Source organism: Gigantopelta aegis, chromosome 3, assembly GCF_016097555.1.
Source record: "Gigantopelta aegis isolate Gae_Host chromosome 3, Gae_host_genome, whole genome shotgun sequence".
Lineage (NCBI taxonomy): Eukaryota > Metazoa > Mollusca > Gastropoda > Neomphalida > Peltospiridae > Gigantopelta > Gigantopelta aegis.
Window position 1 is genome coordinate 93,149,485 of NC_054701.1, and position 21,539 is coordinate 93,171,023.

Here is a 21,539-nt window from a genome sequence, read left to right on the forward strand (position 1 = left end):
AAATAGCCCAATGAGCCCACAGACAGGATAGCACATACAACAGCATTTGATTTATCAGTCATGGTGCACTGGCTGGAACAAGAAATAGCCCAATGAGCCCACAGACAGGATAGCACATACAACAGCATTTGATTTACCAGTCGTGGTGCACTGGCTGGAACAAGAAATAGCCCAATGAGCCCACAGACAGGATAGCACATACAACAGCATTTGATTTACCAGTCGTGGTGCACTGGCTGGAACAAGAAATAGCCCAATGGGCCCACAGACAGGATAGCACATACAACAGCATTTGATTTATCAGTCTTGGTGCACTGGCTGGAACAAGAAATAGCCCAATGAGCCCACAGACAGGATAGCACATACAACAGCATTTGATTTATCAGTCATGGTGCACTGGCTGGAACAAGAAATAGCCCAATGAGCCCACAGACAGGATAGCACATACAACAGCATTTGATTTATCAGTTGTGGTGCACTGGCTGGAACAAGAAATAGCACAATGAGCCCACAGACAGGATAGCACATACAACATCATTTGATTTACCAGTCATGGTGCACTGGCTGGAACAAGAAATAGCCCAATGAGCCCACCGACAGGATAGCACATACAACAGCATTTGATTTACCAGTCATGGTGTACTGGCTGGAACAAGAAATAGCCCAATGAGCCCACAGACAGGATAGCACATACAACAGCATTTGATTTACCAGTCATGGTGCACTGGCTGGAACAAGAAATAGCCCAATGAGCCCACAGACAGGATAGCACATACAACAGCATTTGATTTATGAGTTGTGGTGCACTGGCTGGAACAAGAAATAGCCCAATGAGCCCACAGACAGGATAGCACATACAACAGCATTTGATTTACCAGTCATGGTGCACTGGCTGGAACAAGAAATAGCCCAATGAGCCCACAGACAGGATAGCACATACAACAGCATTTGATTTATCAGTTGTGGTGCACTGGCTGGAACAAGAAATAGCCCAATGAGCCCACAGACAGGATAGCACATACAACAGCATTTGATTTACCAGTCATGGTGCACTGGCTGGAACAAGAAATAGCCCAATGAGCCCACAGACAGGATAGCACATACAACAGCATTTGATTTACCAGTCATGGTGCACTGGCTGGAACAAGAAATAGCCCAATGAGCCCACAGACAGGATAGCACATACAACAGCATTTGATTTATCAGTTGTGGTGCACTGGCTGGAACAAGAAATAGCCCAATGAGCCCACAGACAGGATAGCACATACAACAGCATTTGATTTACCAGTCATAGTGCACTGGCTAGAACAAGAAATAGCCCAGTGAGCCCACAGACAGGATAGCACATACAACAGCATTTGATTTACCAGTCATGGTGCACTGGCTGGAACAAGAAATAGCCCAATGAGCCCACAGACAGGATAGCACATACAACAGCATTTGATTTATCAGTCATGGTGCACTGGCTGGAACAAGAAATAGCCCAATGGGCCCACAGACAGGATAGCACATACAACAGCATTTGATTTACCAGTCATGGTGCACTGGCTGGAACAAGAAATAGCCCAATGAGACGACACACAGGGATTGATCCTAGACCAACCACAAGCGCTTTACCACTGGGCTATGTCTTGACCCCGACTAATAATTTAGAATGATTCTAAGCAATGTGTATATTATGAAAAACAGTCAGCCACAGATACACAGTAATTAATAATAAAGACTGAAATGTTTCCCAAACATGTTTTTGGTGTTTTACTGTTTTGAAGCTAAACAATCTTACACATACTAGAAAGGTAACAAAACTGTTAAGTGGCTATTGGCTTTTATATCACATGTTCTGAATAGTTAAATATTATGCTAATTAACAAGAATTACAAATTATTAAGTACACTAAGGAATCAATAATGCAACAGTAACTAGTGTCGTAAGTTTACATTGCTAGTATTTTAAACTATTTTGAGCAAAGCCTAGGAAATAATTAGTGTTATGGAAAACTAACTGTATATTTACAGTGGCATAATTTAATAATAAAGTCAGGGAACATTTTGCTAAGAAATTAAGTTTCAGAGATCACTACATAGTTTTAACACATTAAACAGTAATTCATAATCTATTTTCAAGTGACTAGAAATATCACTAATCGAGAATTTGAAAACAAAAATTCTCTTGGACAAATACATCCCTGAACATCTGAGACAGCAAATAGCAGTACTGCCACATAAAGCTGAGGCAAAAATTGATAATTATCAGGTTAGTATCTGTAAATTTACTGTCATATTTTGAAATTGAGAAGCTCAAAGCTTGGTCCCCATGGTGCTAAATTAAGTGCTGCATTCATCCCTGTGGCAGAATGGAGGTCCCCATGATGAAAATCAGCAGAAGCCCAAAGCTAAATTCAAGCCTGCTTGCTAGACTAGTTTTTGTACATTATGTTAAACTGAATGATGACATCAGGAAATCAGTCAAATTGTTGCCAAACACAGGCCACATTTCCCTGCCACCAACACTAACCCTGAAAGCTAGCAGCCCAGCGTATCTAGACATTTCTAATGGTGAGAGAGGGGATCTAGCAGACTTGGTGTTTGACTTCTTTATTGCTGGTCTCAGTGGTGTAACATACTTAAGGCTGGTAGGTACTAGGTTCACATCCCGGTACCGGCTCCCACCCAGTGTGAGTTCAATGATTGTGGGTATGTGTAAGGCAACTAAACCGACTTCTCTCTCACTAACTACTAACAAATTAACCACTAATCCACTGTCCTAGACAGACAGCCCAGATAGCTGAGGTTTGTGCCCAGGACAGTGTGCTTGAACCTTAAGTAGATATAAGCACAAAAGTAAGTATGAACAAACAAACTACTTTGTTAAAGCTTAAAGCTGCACAATGATCTGGGCCCCTGCTTATAAAACTTAAAATCTAGACTTTAATAAAGTCCACACTTTAACGTAATGCTATTTGAATGGTGTTGCCACAACGTTAAAGTCTGGACTTTATTAATGGCTAGACTTTAAGGTTTATAAGCACGGGGCCAGGACCCATTTTATCCGGACATTTTTCTTGCATTGTATGATCCTTTCTCTATTCTTGTAAATGACACCCATGTATGAAAGCTGTGTGTGCACATGAACTATAGTAAGAAGTGTGGTGACAAGTGTTTGTGAAGACTTTTAAAGCACATTAACATAATCATAAAATACATTAAAAATCGTTTTAACAGCAAATTAATCTTTAAAATAACTATTTCAATAATTAACCACTGTCAAGTGTATAGAATAGTTTTAAATCAACTGATATGTTTATTTAATTCAAAAGGGTACTGTTGGTGTTGTTATGTTGTAAATTCTGATCTAAAGGATTTAATGTTATGCATATCGATACCGGAGTTGTATTGAAGATACACAATTAACTGCAGTCTTAACTGACAAAGACACCTTTTTTTTTTCTTCAAATAATATTATATTTATTCCATTAATAAATTGTACTGGCTGTAGGCCTATATAAATGCCTCTCACAAGATGACATTACATGTATTTATTACCCATAATAGAACGCCAAGTGGGACGTAACACTTCGACATCATCAATTGGCACACTAACACCACAACATTACAGGAATGTCAATTAAACAAGTTGAGTGATATAAATTAACATCGATTATGGGTAATAAATAGGATATTAAACAAGCTACCATTCTGTATCATGTTTATATCCCTCATGAAATAATTTTCATTGTCACTCACTAAAACTCGTGACAAATGAAAATATTTCATAAGAGACATAAATATGATACAAAATGGAAGCTTGTTTAATATCCTATAAATATATTGTAAGTTCAAATGAACGTACCTATAAACGATGAGCCCAGTATGACAACATTCTTCCCTGCTGTATCGTTCCCAATCTTGTTGGCCTCGGCCGGGTTCCGCACCTGACACACATTGTCCAACTCAATCCCAGGAATTGGCAGAATTCTTGGTCTATAAATATATGAGACATGAATTAAATAAAAAACAGATTTTAAAGAATTTTGTGACATAAAATTGATGACTGCCGGATACTGGTAATTTAGTTTTGTTTGTATGTAAAAAGATATATATAATTTTAAAATATTTTAACACACAATAAGTGGATCAGCCACGTGCATGTGTGAGCCAAGTTTTATGGATATAGAACTCATAATTTGTCACAAACTAACACCATTTTTGCAAACACTGAATTCTGAGCTCAACACAAAAGATGGTGCTGTTGTCATTTGGCTACTGGAAAATTAACATCATCTTCCGACTTAAGGTTAGAGAAAACTGTAACATACAAGCCGTTGTCACAAGTCTAACAATATTCTCATTCTGATCAAACAGCAGGATAAATTTAAAAAAATTAAACACTACATCATAAACACAGCACAAGAAAGCCTGAAGATTTTGCATGCACTTGAAAAGGGGTTACTGTGAGCATTTCATTAAAAAACAAGGAGAGAAATATTTTTTGAGCAAAGCTAAAATCCAAATTTCCAAACAAATTCCAACATTTTCATCTCTGGATTACTTTGTGATAATAAATGACTGTGCATTATATAACAGTTATTTTCATGTGATGATTAACCAACTCACTTTCCACCTGTTGCTATCAGCAGAGAGTCATATTTTATGTTGCCGCCATCTTTGAAAGTCACAGATTTCGTTTTAGTGTCCACACCAACCACCTGAATAAAACCAAACAGCACAAGAAAGTTTAAAACAGTACAAGATTAATCACTCAGGGTAGAAACCATTGTTTGCTAAATGCTGAAGTATATATTTGGTAATTATGTCGCCAATATGTTAATTTAAAAACTAAACCAAGACAATTATTTTAAGAGCCTTAACTTTCTTTTATTAAAAATAAACACACTGATTAATTAATCAGTGGCTATTTGATGTCAAACATTTGGTAATTCTGACTTGTAGTCATCGGAGGAAACCCGCTACACTTTTCCATTAGCAGCAAGGCATCTTTTATAAACACTTTCCCACGGACAGGAAAGCACATACCACGGCCTTTGACCAGTTGTGGCGCACTGGTTGGAACGAGAAAAAACCTAATCAGTTGAATGGATCCACTGAAATGGGTCGATCCTGCGACACATGCACTTCAGCTAAATCCCACCCCATTTCTTTTATTATGTTTGCCTAACTAAATTTTAATCTGATCTCCAGTTTTCTCATCAATTCACCAAATAGTTAGAAATTGTTATGAGTATTTCACGATCAATTCACCAAATAGTTAGAAATTGTTATGAGTATTTCACGATCAATTCACCAAATAGTTAGAAATTGTTATGAGTATTTCACGATCAATTCACCAAATAGTTAGAAATTGTTATGAGTATTTCACGATCAATTCACCAAATAGTTAGAAATTGTTGTAAGTATTTCACGATCAATTCACCAAATAGTTAGAAATTGTTATGAGTATTTCACGTCTGACTGTAACCCTGATTAGTCTATACTAAACACAAAAACAGTATAATTAGTTAGTGTTGACTGGAGTATCACGTACAGCTAATGAAACTGATTGAAACATGTTGCTTAGTGTTTAAAACCGTACACGAATTAACAGTGAAATACTTTAAGCAGGAAATGAGTGCGAGCATAAAAACTTCAACGAATTTAGCGATGCCATACAAGATGCTACTATTTTGTGACACTAAATTTAAAGAGACATATAACCGACCATCCTGAAAAAAGTTTATATGACAATGGTTACATGCTATTGATTAAACCAAAATAGATAGCAAACAATAATAGTTAGTTAGCATGCACATCCTACCATTTTCTAATAAAATGCAGCTGTCTGTAAGCTGCATAATGTCCCAATAGATCAATAGTATTAGTTTTCTTTTTTTTCAGTTTCTGATATAACATTGCTAACATTTTATGTCACTAATATGTCACTTATTTTGATTTTGCTAAATATTAAGATCGGTAAAATTTTATGATTTACAGCACAATAAAACCATCAAAACACAAGCCAAATGGGGTACCTGTAAACCAAATTCCCTCAAAACACAACCCAAATGGAGTACCTGTAAACCAAATTCCCTCAAAATTGTATGTTTTTTCATAGTCCCTTTTTCAAACATTGGTACAAAACATAACCTCTTTAAACTAGACCCCCTTTAAAACAGGACTTTTTTCTAGGTCCCATGGGTGTCCAGTTTATAAGGTTTTCTCTGTATACATAATGTTTGTTTAAAATTATTTTCACTGTATACACAATGTTTGTTTAAAATTATTTTCACTGTATACACAATGTTTGTTTAAAATGATTTTCACTGTATACACAATGTTCATTTAAAATTATTTTCACTGTACACACAATGTTTGTTTACTATTATTTTCACTGTATACACAATGTTTGTTTACTATTATTTTCACTGTATACACGTTTGTTTACTATTATTTTCACTGTATACACAATGTTTATTTACTATTATTTTCACTGTATACACAATGTTTGTTTACTATTATTTTCACTGTATACACAATGTTCATTTAAAATTATTTTCACTGTACACACAACGTTTGTTTACTATTATTTTCACTGTATACACAATGTTTGTTTAAAATTATTTTCACTGTATACACAATGTTCATTTAAAATCATTTTCACTGTATACACAATGTTTGTTTACTATTATTTTCACTGTATACACAATGTTTGTTTACTATTATTTTCACTGTATACACAACGTTTGTTTACTATTATTTTCACTGTATACACAATGTTTGTTTAAAATTATTTTCACTGTATACACAATGTTCATTTAAAATTATTTTCACTGTACACACAATGTTTGTTTACTATTATTTTCACTGTATACACAATGTTTGTTTACTATTATTTTCACTGTACACACAACGTTTGTTTACTATTATTTTCACTGTATACACAATGTTTGTTTAAAATTATTTTCACTGTATACACAATGTTCATTTAAAATTATTTTCACTGTACACACAATGTTTGTTTACTATTATTTTCACTGTACACACAACGTTTGTTTACTATTATTTTCACTGTACACACAATGTTTGTTTAAAATTATTTTCACTGTACACACGTTTGTTTACTATTATTTTCACTGTATACACAATGTTCATTTAAAATTATTTTCACTGTACACACAACGTTTGTTTACTATTATTTTCACTGTACACACAACGTTTGTTTACTATTATTTTCACTGTACACACAATGTTTGTTTACTATTATTTTCACTGTACACACAATGTTTGTTTACTATTATTTTCACTGTATACACAATGTTTGTTTACTATTATTTTCACTGTATACACAATGTTTGTTTAAAATTATTTTCACTGTATACACAACGTTTGTTTACTATTATTTTCACTGTATACACAATGTTTGTTTACTATTATTTTCACTGTATACACAATGTTTGTTTAAAATTATTTTCACTGTACACACAATGTTTGTTTACTATTATTTTCACTGTATACACAAAGTTTGTTTAAAATTATTTTCACTGTATACACAATGTTCATTTAAAATTATTTTCACTGTATACACAATGTTTGTTTACTATTATTTTCACTGTATACACAATGTTTGTTTACTATTATTTTCACTGTACACACAATGTTTGTTTACTATTATTTTCACTGTATACACAATGTTTGTTTAAAATTATTTTCACTGTATACACAATGTTCATTTAAAATTATTTTCACTGTATACACAATGTTTGTTTACTATTATTTTCACTGTATACACAATGTTTGTTTACTATTATTTTCACTGTATACACAACGTTTGTTTACTATTATTTTCACTGTATACACAATGTTTGTTTAAAATTATTTTCACTGTATACACAATGTTCATTTAAAATTATTTTCACTGTACACACAATGTTTGTTTACTATTATTTTCACTGTATACACAATGTTCATTTAAAATCATTTTCACTGTATACACAATGTTTGTTTACTATTATTTTCACTGTATACGCAATGTTTGTTTACTATTATTTTCACTGTATACACAACGTTTGTTTACTATTATTTTCACTGTATACACAATGTTTGTTTACTATTATTTTCACTGTATACACAATGTTCATTTAAAATCATTTTCACTGTATACACAATGTTTGTTTACTATTATTTTCACTGTATACACAATGTTTGTTTACTATTATTTTCACTGTATACACAACGTTTGTTTACTATTATTTTCACTGTATACACAATGTTTGTTTAAAATTATTTTCACTGTATACACAATGTTCATTTAAAATTATTTTCACTGTACACACAATGTTTGTTTACTATTATTTTCACTGTATACACAATGTTTGTATTTTCACTGTACACAACGTTTGTTTACTATTATTTTCACTGTATACACAATGTTTGTTTAAAATTAATGTACACATAATGTTTGTTTAAAATTATTTTCACTGTATTCACAATGTTTGTTTACTATTATTTTCACTGTACACACAACGTTTGTTTAAAATTATTTTCACTGTATACACAACGTTTGTTTACTATTATTTTCACTGTATACACAATGTTTGTTTCACAATGTTCATTTAAAATTATTTTCACTGTACACACAACTGTATACACAATGTTTGTTTACTATTATTTTCACTGTTACACAATGTTTGTTTAAAATTATTTTCACTGTACACACGTTTGTTTACTATTACACTGTTTACTATTATTTTCACTGTATATGTTTGTTTAAAATTATTTTCACTGTACACACAATGTTTGTTTAAAATTATTTTCACAACGTTTGTTTACTATTATTTTCACTGTATACAATGTTTGTTTACACAACTGTGTTTGTTTACTATTATTTTCACTGTACACACAACGTTTGTTTACTATTATTTTCACTGTATACACAATGTTTGTTTAAAATTATTTTCACTGTATACACAATGTTTGTTTAAATTATTTTCACTGTATACACAATGTTTGTTTACTATTATTTTCACTTTCACTGTATACACAATGTTTGTTTACTATTATTTTCACTGTATACACAATGTTTGTTTAAAATTATTTTCACTGTATACACAATGTTTGTTTACTATTATTTTCACTGTATACACAATGTTTGTTTACTATTATTTTCACTGTATACACAACATTTAAAATTATTTTCACTGTACACACAACGTTTGTTTACTATTATTTTCACTGTATACACAATGTTTGTTTAAAATTATTTTCACTGTATACACAATGTTTGTTTAAAATTATTATTTTCACTGTATACACAATGTTTGTTTACTATTATTTTCACTGTATACACAATGTTTGTTTACTATTATTTTCACTGTATACACAATGTTTGTTTACTATTATTTTCACTGTATACACAATGTTCATTTAAAATTATTTTCACTGTATACACAATGTTTGTTTACTATTATTTTCACTGTATACACAATGTTTGTTTACTATTACTATTCCTCACTGTATACACAATGTTTGTTTAAAATTATTTTCACTGTATACACACACACAATGTTTGTTTACTATTATTTTCACTGTATACACAATGTTCATTTAAAATTATTTTCACTGTACACACAATGTTTGTTTACTATTATTTTCACTGTATACACAATGTTCATTTAAAATTATTTTCACTGTACACACAACGTTTGTTTAAAATTATTTTCACTGTATACACAATGTTCATTTAAAATTATTTTCACTGTACACACAACGTTTGTTTACTATTATTTTCACTGTATACACAATGTTTGTTTACTATTATTTTCACTGTATACACAATGTTTGTTTACTATTATTTTCACTGTACACACAATGTTTGTTTACTATTATTTTCACTGTACACACAATGTTTGTTTACTATTATTTTCACTGTATACACAACGTTTGTTTACTATTATTTTCACTGTATACACAATGTTTGTTTTCTATTATTTTCACTGTATTCACAATGTTCATTTAAAATTATTTTCACTGTACACACAACGTTTGTTTACTATTATTTTCACTGTACACACAATGTTTGTTTACTATTATTTTCACTGTATAACACAACTGTACACACAATTTGTTTACTATTATTTTCACTGTACACACAATGTTTGTTTACTATTATTTTCACTGTACACACAACGTTTGTTTACTATTATTTTCACTGTACACACAACGTTTGTTTACTATTATTTTCACTGTATACACAATGTTTGTTTACTATTATTTTCACTGTACACACAACGTTTGTTTACTATTATTTTATTATTTTCACTGTACACACAACGTTTGTTTACTATTATTTTCACTGTACACACAACGTTTGTTTAAAATTATTTTCACTGTACACACAACGTTTGTTTACTATTATTTTCACTGTACACACAATGTTTGTTTACTATTATTTTCACTGTATACACAACGTTTGTTTACTATTATTTTCACTGTACACACAACGTTTGTTTACTATTATTTTCACTGTATACACAATGTTTGTTTACTATTATTTTCACTGTACACACAACGTTTGTTTACTATTATTTTCACTGTATACACAATGTTTGTTTACTATTATTTTCACTGTATACACAATGTTTGTTTACTATTATTTTCACTGTATACACAATGTTTGTTTACTATTATTTTCTTCCACTCACCTCTTTTTCATTCATAATTTCAATGTCAGCTGATTTATAAAACTCCGCGTCTTTAAGTGCAATGTCTTCGGGTTTAGTCGTCATGACCTGTAGAAATAGTATTTCAGAGTTAACACACACTCTCTAGCAGTCGTCCATTTGGTGCAACTGGTCCTGGTTGTTAAGAAAGTATCACCAGACCCGTAACAATATGTAACGGGTTTGTGTGGCACTATCACTAGTGCAGGAGGCACAGTCTTTACTGGGGGGAGGGGGAGGAAGGCACAAGTCATATTTTCATCTTTATTACTCTAGGATAAAACCATTTCCTTCTGCACAACACACACACGTTCCTATGGGCCTGATCAGACTTCTGCTACACAGTTATTACTCTAGGATAAAACCATTTCCTTCTGCACAACACACACACGTTCCTATGGGCCTGATCAGACTTCTGCTACACAGTTATTACTCTAGGATAAAACCATTTCCTTCTGCACAACACACACACGTTCCTATGGGCCTGATCAGACTTCTACTACACAGTTATTACTCTAGGATAAAACCATTTCCTTCTGCACAACACACACACGTTCCTATGGGCCTGATCAGACTTCTGCTACACAGTTATTAAAGCACTGCATTAAGGCTAGAAGGTACAGAGTATTTTTCCTAATATTAGCTTTGACTAGAGTCTAGCTCGAAGGAAAGGTGTTTGGCCACTACAGTGACTTCGCTCTCACTAACCACACAGGCATTATGGGAAGTAACAGACCAGGGAAGTGTTGTCCTGGGGCCTCGTTCACAAAGCATTTTTCAAAAAACATCACATTGTCTTTACGTTTAGTGAATTAGGCCTCTGGACACAGACAGTCCACACTATTGAAATCTGTGCCCAGAACGGAACACTTCAATCATAATTGGATATCAATTTGATATGTTGTGGTCTAAACTTGTCTATAATATATGCAATCTAATTAAAATTAGCTCCATTATTACATGTGGATCTAACACCAGCCAGTTGGAGCTCATGTCCACCAATCAAAACCTTACTTGCACATTCCGAATTATCCTGAGGGTATACGACATGTTTCGTGTGAATTACGAATGCCTTAAAACATGTTTTATTTTATAAAATAAATAATTTGTAATGTAAAACTGAAGACCGATTTAGTTGAGTTTTTTTATAAATAAATAAATAATTTTTAATGTAAAATTGAAGACTGATAACCCACCCCGTACGTATTGGTATGCTTCGCTGTACTGCGGCCACCAAAATAGACTCGCCTGATATTTTTAGAATTTGTATGCTCCCAAATAACGTTATAAAAGGCGAAGTGTGATTGGTCAATATTTAAATTATTAATTAAAGACGAAATGTTACCTGGACTTTGGGGACTACGCAGTGTTGTTAGTTTTAAATCACTGGCATGATTCTGCAAGTAAGGTTTTGATTGGTAGACATGAGCTCCAACTGGCTTGTGTTAGATCCACATGTAATAGTGGAGCTAATTTTAATTAGATTGTAATATATGTAATGTCACCACTACCAATATTATGTCTGTGATAATTTTTCTTATGGTTTTCAATAAACATTGCTCTAAATACTGTACCACAAATACTTACCTTAGTCAACTTTGTCCTGTCATAGGGAAGATATTTTTCTTGAGTAACCATGACAACTCTTCCTGTAAAGCCTTCCTGACGTAGAGTCTGTGCACAGGTCACAGAGGCGGCCCCTATTGTTAAACAAAAACATATTTAAAAGTTAAAGGTTAAACTTTGTTTTGTTTAACAACACCACTAGAGTACATGATAAAGCTACACAAAATATGATCTCAATATCTTGGATCGGTAGAGGATTAATACGGGTCTTACATCAGGTAGCAAACTCTTGAAATTCATGACTATCACACTGACAGCTAATTACAAGTAGGCTATGAGCTGGACCACAAAATTTTGGCTACAGCGAAGCCTCAGAAAATACAGATTTTGGAGGGGCATACAATCCTGTATGCCTGTCAAAAAACCGCATAACAAATTTATTACCTTTTATATCTTTGTTTTATAATTAAACTAAAATACACTAACAAAGTACACACACATTTTGAGTTTGAGTTTAATAACATAACATCAAATTCCTCAAAATATATTAGATTTTTTTGTTAACAAATAACTATACAAGGTATTATTGCTTGCAACAAGGATTCCGTGTGATTTTACCCTGAAATAATTTCGAACCTCCATGTTTCGCAAAGGGAGACAACTTCTTGCACCGTATTATTTTGCATGTTTTAAACGTTTATGATTATGATGTAATTGTATCGGGAAAACAATATTGAACACCTGCAGCCGAAAAAAAATATCTGTCGTGCTGTACTAACTTGCAGAACCTGTTAAAAAACATGTCAACTTATTACGTAAAATATGTTTGTGATAATTAGCGTAAGCTCTAACACGGTAACTGATTATGCAATGTTAAATTCTAGCATTAGCTTTTAATATGTGAACAACTACAATCTAGCACCTTTTTTGGCCAAACATGCTCAAGAAATCTTCAAATAAACAGTTAAAATAAAATGTACCGAACTGTGGTATTCATAATGAATTCAAGACTTTTAACAAAATTAATCAGAAAGGCGAGTTGGAGAAAATTTCGTCAGTCTCACCCGCAGTTTGTATTTTCATACAACCAGTCGAACAAGTCACATGACATTTCGTACACCCCGGCAAATTCTATATCTTCCCACAAATCCTGTATTTTCCCACAAATGACACAGTGTACTTGCGGTATGCATTGGCTATTGACCAATCAAAATGCATGGAATTTATCTAAAAGGTAAAATAAAATAAATGCCAGATTTTCAAGCCCACCCACCCCAAGAATTGACCATGTGCTCTATGTACAGTATTTTAATTGTCTTGCACATATAAAAAAAACCCCACAATTTCTTCCCCATCCTCATTTTGAATACAATTTGGATGACAACCTAGCATTTATTTTATTACGGTCTAAGAGACATGCAATGAGAATGGTTGTTAACTCACCTGAACCAATCAAAACAAAAGTTTGTTTATTGTCACGGGATGCCTTCGACATGGGCTTAACACGTTTATTTCCCGATGTGGTGGGATCATCTTTAACGAACACCTTTCCATTCTTGACAGAAACCTAGAAAACATGTTTAAAATATCACAAATAACATGCTTTTGCATTTTATAGAAAGAACAGTTTCCACAAGCATACTGGTAAAATCAGGGAACCAAACCTCTGTTACCCATTATCATGTAACATAATCAACCACTACAGTGATTACTGAAAAACAGTTTCAACAAGCATAATGGTAAAATCAGGGACCCAAACATCTGTTACCCATTATCATGTAACATAATCAACCACTACAGTGATTACTGAAAAACAGTTTCCACCAGCATACTGGTAAAATCAGGGCAGCAAACATCTGTTACCCATTATCATGTAACATAATCAACCACTACAGTGATTACTGAAAAACAGTTTCCACAAGCATACTGGTAAAATCAGGGAACCAAACATCTGTTACCCATTATCATATAACATAACCAACCACTACAGTGATTACTGAAAAACAATTTCCACAAGAATACTGGTAAAATCAGGGACCCAAACATCTGTTACCCATTATCATGTAACATAATCAACCACTACAGTGATTACTGAAAAACAGTTTCCACCAGCATACTGGTAAAATCAGGGCAGCAAACATCTGTTACCCATTATCATGTAACATAATCAACCACTACAGTGATTACTGAAAAACAGTTTCCACCAGCATACTGGTAAAATCAGGGAACCAAACATCTGTTACCCATTATCATGTAACATAATCAACCACTACAGTGATTACTGAAAAACAGTTCCCACAAGCATACTGGTAAAATCAGGGAAGCAAACATCTGTTGCCCATTATCATGTAACATAATCAACCACTACAGTGATTACTGAAAAACAGTTTCCACCAGCATACTGGTAAAATCAGGGACCCAAACATCTGTTACCCATTATCATGTAACATAATCAACCACCACAGTGATTACTGAAAAACAGTTTCAACAAGCATACTGGTAAAATCAGGGACCCAAACATCTGTTACCCATTATCATGTAACATAATCAACCACCACAGTGATTACTGAAAAACAGTTTCCACCAGCATACTGGTAAAATCAGGGACCCAAACATCTGTTACCCATTATCATGTAACATAATCAACCACTACAGTGATTACTGAAAAACAGTTTCCACCAGCATACTGGTAAAATCAGGGACCCAAACATCTGTTACCCATTATCATGTAACATAATCAACCACCACAGTGATTACTGAAAAACAGTTTCCACCAGCATACTGGTAAAATCAGGGAACCAAACATCTGTTACCCATTATCATGTAACATAATCAACCACCACAGTGATTACTGAAAAACAGTTTCCACCAGCATACTGGTAAAATCAGGGAAACAAACATCTGTTACCCATTATCATGTAACATAATCAACCACCACAGTGATAAATGAAAAACAGTTTCCACCAGCATACTGGTAAAATCAGGGAACCAAACATCTGTTACCCATTATCCTGTAACATAATCAACCACTACAGTGATTAATGAAAAACAGTTTCCACCAGCATACTGGTAAAATCAGGGAACCAAACATCTGTTACCCATTATCCTGTAACATAATCAACCACTACAGTGATTACTGAAAAACAGTTTCCAATGGTTTCCTATGATTGTAGGGCAACTGAAAAAGTGTTTGCCATACAATTTGAAATCTTGTGGCCTGCCAATTTGAATTTTAACAGCCCTATGAGGTGTAAGGCCACCAGACTGAATTTTGTCTCACCAACCATTAACGATTAATACCAATCCTAGACAGACAGCCGAGGTGCCCACGACAGCAAGATTGAACTTTTATTGGAAATAAAAACATTTAAGTTTTGAACAAAATATGCATTACTTTATAAAGAGAATCTGAAATGTGAGTGAGGATGAAAAAGTTAAAGTTTGTTTTGTTTAATGACACCACTAGAGCACATTGATTTATTAAGCATCGGCTATTGGATGCCAGACGTTTTGGTAAATTTATAAAGAGGAGTTCCGCTACATTTTTCCATTAGTGGCAAGGAATCTTTTATATGCACCATCCCACAGACAGGATAGCACATACCACAACCTTTGATATACCATCGTGGCACACTGACTGAAACAAGATATAACCCAATGGGCCCACCAATGAGAATCGATCCTAAACCGGCCGCGCATCAGGTGGCTTTACCACTGGGCTACGTTCCATCCCATGAGGGAGGATTAAAAGAATATTGTAATTAAATACGGCAGAACTGAGCAACTTTAGTATGCGACTAACATCAAACTTGGGAATACTGTCGAGGCCTGGAAAGTCTTCGATGTCTCCAGTCTTGATGTTAAAACACGCACCGTGCCACGGACACCGCACTCGCCCATTACACAGAACACCTGATGGCAGAAGGAAAGATGGCATTAACTGGCTTTAGATATTTATTTAATTTAAATAAAATATGGCTCTTTAACATACAACTAGAAAAAGTAACAACTTAAACAATTTTTAACAATCAACAAATATTAATATTACCGGTACTTATTTTTCAAATCATAACTAAGCACATACAAGCTTGGGATAATGTAAATTACAAGCTAACTTGTCCATCTGCATCAGGATATATTTCTAACTGGCCAGATTAAAATTATTACAGTTTGTCTTATGTGCTGTCTGCCTGGTTATGTAGCCTATGAAAATAACAATCAGCTTTCAAACTTATTCAAAAAATAAAACATAATTTATATGTCTAGTTAAAACAAATGTTTTAAGTGTTATTTAATCAATTATTACAAATATAAAATTCATATATTTAATCTCTAAGTAAAAGCATTACCTGATGCTAATGGCGCTCCAAAATGGGAACATTTTGGCCCAACTGCATAATAATTTCCTCCCTCCCGCACCAGGAGAGCTTTCCTACTTCCAACCTCAACCTCCTTCATCCTACAATAACACATAATATTATAACCTCCTTCATCCTCCAATAACACAGATTATAACCTCCTTTATCCTACAATAACACAGATCATAACCTCCTTGATCCTACAATAACACAGATTATAACCTCCTTGATCCTACAATAACACAGATCATAACTTCCTTGATCCTACAATAACACAGATTATAACCTTGTTCATACAATAACACAGACTATAACCATGATCCTACAATAACACAGATTATAACCTCCTTGATCCTACAATAACACAGATTATAACCTCCTTGATCATACAATAACACAGATCATAACTTCCTTGATCCTACAATAACACAGATTATAACCTTGATCCTACAATAACACAGATTATAACCTTGATCCTACAATAACACATATTATAACCTCCTTGATCCTACAATAACACAGATCATAACTTCCTTGATCCTACAATAACACAGATTATAACCTTGATCCTACAATAACACAGAATATAACCTGCTTGATCCTACAATAACACAGATCATAATCTCCTTGATCCTACAATAACACAGATTATAACCTTGATCCTACAATAACACAGATTATAACCTCCTTGATCCTACAATAACACAGATTATAACTGTGATCCTACAATAACACAGATTATAACCTTGATCCTACAATAAGATTATAACCTTGATCCTACAATAACACAGATTATAACCTCCTTGATCCTACAATAACACAGATCATAACCTTCTTGATCCTACAATAACACAGATTATAACCTTGATCCTACAATAACACAGATTATAACCGTGATCCTACAATAATACAGATTATAACCTTGATCCTACAATAGCAGATTATAACCTCCTTGATCCTACAATAACACAGATTATAACCTTGATCCTACAATAACACAGATTATAACCTTTATCCTACAATAACACAGATTATAACCTCCTTAATCTTACAATAACACAGATTATAACCTCCTTGATCCTACAATAACAGAATATTATAACCTCTTTGATCCTACAATAACACAGAATATTATAACCTCCTTGATCCTACAATAACAGAATATTATAACCTCCTTAATCCTACAATAACAGAATATTATAACCTCTTTGATCCTACAATAACACAGAATATTATAACCTCCTTGATCCTCTAGTAAAATAGTCTCAAGAAACTTGTATTTCTATGACTGTCAGTTACCTTAGCAGACATGATAACTGTATATAATAGAGAATGGTACATGAGTGGCCATTAGATACCATTTATCTTATGAGCTATTTTAAAATGTTTTAAAATCTAAGAAGCGAAAGCCAGTTGGATATGTTTTTAAAAAACGAGTTGTGAGATAAATGGTATCTAAAGAACACAAATGTTGTATTCTACTTGTTACATATCCTGAATAAACAGTTTTAAAGTAAATTTAAATGCCTTTTCCAAGAAAAACCTATTTACCGTCCTTGTGCTTATAGTTGATTTCAGGTTATCTTGTACATCACTGAGTGATCGATTCGACTATTCTGTTTTTTCACTGGACGGTATGGCATTGGTCTTTAAAATGTTAACACATGTATATGTGTTAACAAGTATGTGTTATTGATGTTCTCATCAATGGGTGTGTAAGAAAAAATATTACAACCTACCATCAACAACCATATCAAATACCCTTTTTCAAGTGAAGCCTACAAATGTAGATGACACAATTTCCTGGATTAGGTTACCAAAATGCTGTAAACACATTGTACATGTAATTTTGTGATATCACACAGGGGAAGTGTGTATACGAAGCTTTGTAAGTACAGGCAGGACGTAGCCCAGTGGTAAAACACTCACTTGATGTTAATTGTGATATCACACAGGGGAAGTGTGTATATGAAGCATTGTAAGTACAGGCAGGACGTAGCCCAGTGGTAAAACACTCACTTGATGTTAATTGTGAGATCACACAGGGGAAGTGTGTATACGAAGCTTTGTAAGTACAGGCAGGACGTAGCCCAGTGGTAAAACACTCACTTGATGTTAATTGTGATATCACACAGGGGAAGTGTGTATACGAAGCTTTGTAAGTACAGGCAGGACGTAGCCCAGTGGTAAAACACTCACTTGATGTTAATTGTGATATCACACAGGGGAAGTGTGTATACGAATCTTTGTAACTACAGGCAGGACGTAGCCCAGTAGTAAAACACTCACTTGATGTTAATTGTGATATCACACAGGGGAAGTGTGTATACGAAGCTTTGTAAGTACATGCAGGACGTAGCCAAGTGGTAAAACACTCACTTGATATTAATTGTGATATCACACAGGGGAAGTGTGTATACGAAGCTTTGTAAGTACAGGCAGGACGTAGCCCAGTGGTAAAACACTCACTTGATGTTAACTGTGGTAAAACACTCACTTGATGTTAATTGTGATATCACACAGGGGAAGTGTGTATACGAAGCTTTGTAAGTACAGGCAGGACGTAGCCCAGTAGTAAAACACTCACTTGATGTTAATTGTGATATCACACAGGGGAAGTGTGTATATGAAGCTTTGTAAGTACAGGCAGGACGTAGCTCCATTGTGGTAAAACACTCACTTGATGTTAATTGTGATATTACACAGGGGAAGTATGTATATGAAGCTTTGTAAGTACAGGCAGGACGTAGCCCAGTAGTAAAACACTCACTTGATGTTAATTGTGATATCACACAGGGGAAGTGTGTATACGAAGCTTTGTAAGTACAGGCAGGACGTAGCCCAGTAGTAAAACACTCACTTGATGTTAATTGTGATATCACACAGGGGAAGTGTGTATACGAAGCTTTGTAAGTACAGGCAGGACGTAGCCCAGTAGTAAAACACTCACTTGATGTTAATTGTGATATCACACAGGGGAAGTGTGTATACGAAGCTTTGTAAGTACAGGCAGGACGTAGCCCAGTAGTAAAACACTCACTTGATGTTAATTGTGATATCACACAGGGGAAGTGTGTATACGAAGCTTTGTAAGTACAGGCAGGACGTAGCCCAGTAGTAAAACACTCACTTGATGTTAATTGTGATATCACACAGGGGAAGTGTGTATACGAAGCTTTGTAAGTACAGGCAGGACGTAGCCCAGTAGTAAAACACTCACTTGATGTTAATTGTGATATCACACAGGGGAAGTGTGTATACGAAGCTTTGTAAGTACAGGCAGGACGTGTAAAACACTCACTTGATGTTAATTGTGATATCACACAGGGGAAGTGTGTATACGAAGCTTTGTAAGTACAGGCAGGACGTAGCCCAGTGGTAAAACACTCACTTGATGTTAATTGTGATATCACACAGGGGAAGTGTGTATATGAAGCTTTGTAAGTACAGGCAGGACGTACAGTAGTAAAACACTCACTTGATGTTAATTGTGATATCACACAGGGGAAGTGTGTATACGAAGCTTTGTAAGTACAGGCAGGACGTAGCCCAGTGGTAAAACACTCACTTGATGTTAATTGTGATATCACACAGGGGAAGTGTGTATACGAAGCTTTGTAAGTACAGGCAGGACGTAGCCCAGTAGTAAAACACTCACTTGATGTTAATTGTGATATCACACAGGGGAAGTGTGTATACGAAGCTTTGTAAGTACAGGCAGGACGTAGCCCAGTAGTAAAACACTCACTTGATGTTAATTGTGATATCACACAGGGGAAGTGTGTATACGAAGCTTTGTAAGTACAGGCAGGACGTAGCCCAGTGGTAAAACACTCACTTGATGTTAACTGTGGTAAAACACTCACTTGATGTTAATTGTGATATCACACAGGGGAAGTGTGTATACGAAGCTTTGTAAGTACAGGCAGGACGTAGCCCAGTGGTAAAACACTCACTTGATGTTAATTGTGATATCACACAGGGGAAGTGTGTATACGAAGCTTTGTAAGTACAGGCAGGACGTAGCCCAGTGGTAAAACACTCACTTGATGTTAATTGTGATAACACACAGGGGAAGTGTGTATACGAAGCTTTGTAAGTACAGGCAGGACGTAGCCCAGTGGTAAAACACTCACTTGATGTTAATTGTGATATCACACAGGGGAAGTGTGTATATGAAGCTTTGTAAGTACAGGCAGGACGTAGCCCAGTAGTAAAACACTCACTTGATGTTAATTGTGATATCACACAGGGGAAGTGTGTATACGAAGCTTTGTAAGTACAGGCAGGACGTAGCCCAGTGGTAAAACACTCACTTGATGTTAACTGTGGTAAAACACTCACTTGATGTTAATTGTGATATCACACAGGGGAAGTGTGTATACGAAGCTTTGTAAGTACAGGCAGGACGTAGCCCAGTGGTAAAACACTCACTTGATGTTAATTGTGATATCACACAGGGGAAGTGTGTATACGAAGCTTTGTAAGTACAGGCAGGACGTAGCCCAGTGGTAAAACACTCACTTGATGTTAATTGTGATATCACACAGGGGAAGTGTGTATACGAAGCTTTGTAAGTACAGGCAGGACGTAGCCCAGTGGTAAAACACTCACTTGATGTTAATTGTGATATCACACAGGGGAAGTGTGTATACGAAGCTTTGTAAGTACAGGCAGGACGTAGCCCAGTAGTAAAACACTCACTTGATGTTAATTGTGATATCACACAGGGGAAGTGTGTATACGAAGCTTTGTAAGTACAGGCAGGACGTAGCCCAGTGGTAAAACACTCACTTGATGTTAATTGTGATATCACACAGGGGAAGTGTGTATACGAAGCTTTGTAAGTACAGGCAGGACGTAGCCCAGTGGTAAAACACTCACTTGATGTTAATTGTGATATC

At 34.6% G+C, this 21,539-nt stretch overlaps 1 protein-coding gene across 1 annotated transcript in view; it reads right to left on the reverse strand.

Annotated features, from left to right (window-relative positions):
- The window catches only part of LOC121368943 (apoptosis-inducing factor 3-like), a 55,728-nt gene that overhangs the window by 10,328 nt on the left and 23,861 nt on the right, over window positions 1–21,539 (reverse strand). The window contains exons 4-10 of the mRNA XM_041493707.1: window positions 16,627–16,736; window positions 16,080–16,189; window positions 13,721–13,844; window positions 12,299–12,411; window positions 10,694–10,780; window positions 4,614–4,705; window positions 3,850–3,980 (exon numbers count right to left, since the gene is read on the reverse strand). Of these exons, the coding sequence (XP_041349641.1) occupies window positions 3,850–3,980; window positions 4,614–4,705; window positions 10,694–10,780; window positions 12,299–12,411; window positions 13,721–13,844; window positions 16,080–16,189; window positions 16,627–16,736 (767 nt within the window). The remainder of the gene's footprint in view (window positions 1–3,849; window positions 3,981–4,613; window positions 4,706–10,693; window positions 10,781–12,298; window positions 12,412–13,720; window positions 13,845–16,079; window positions 16,190–16,626; window positions 16,737–21,539) is intronic.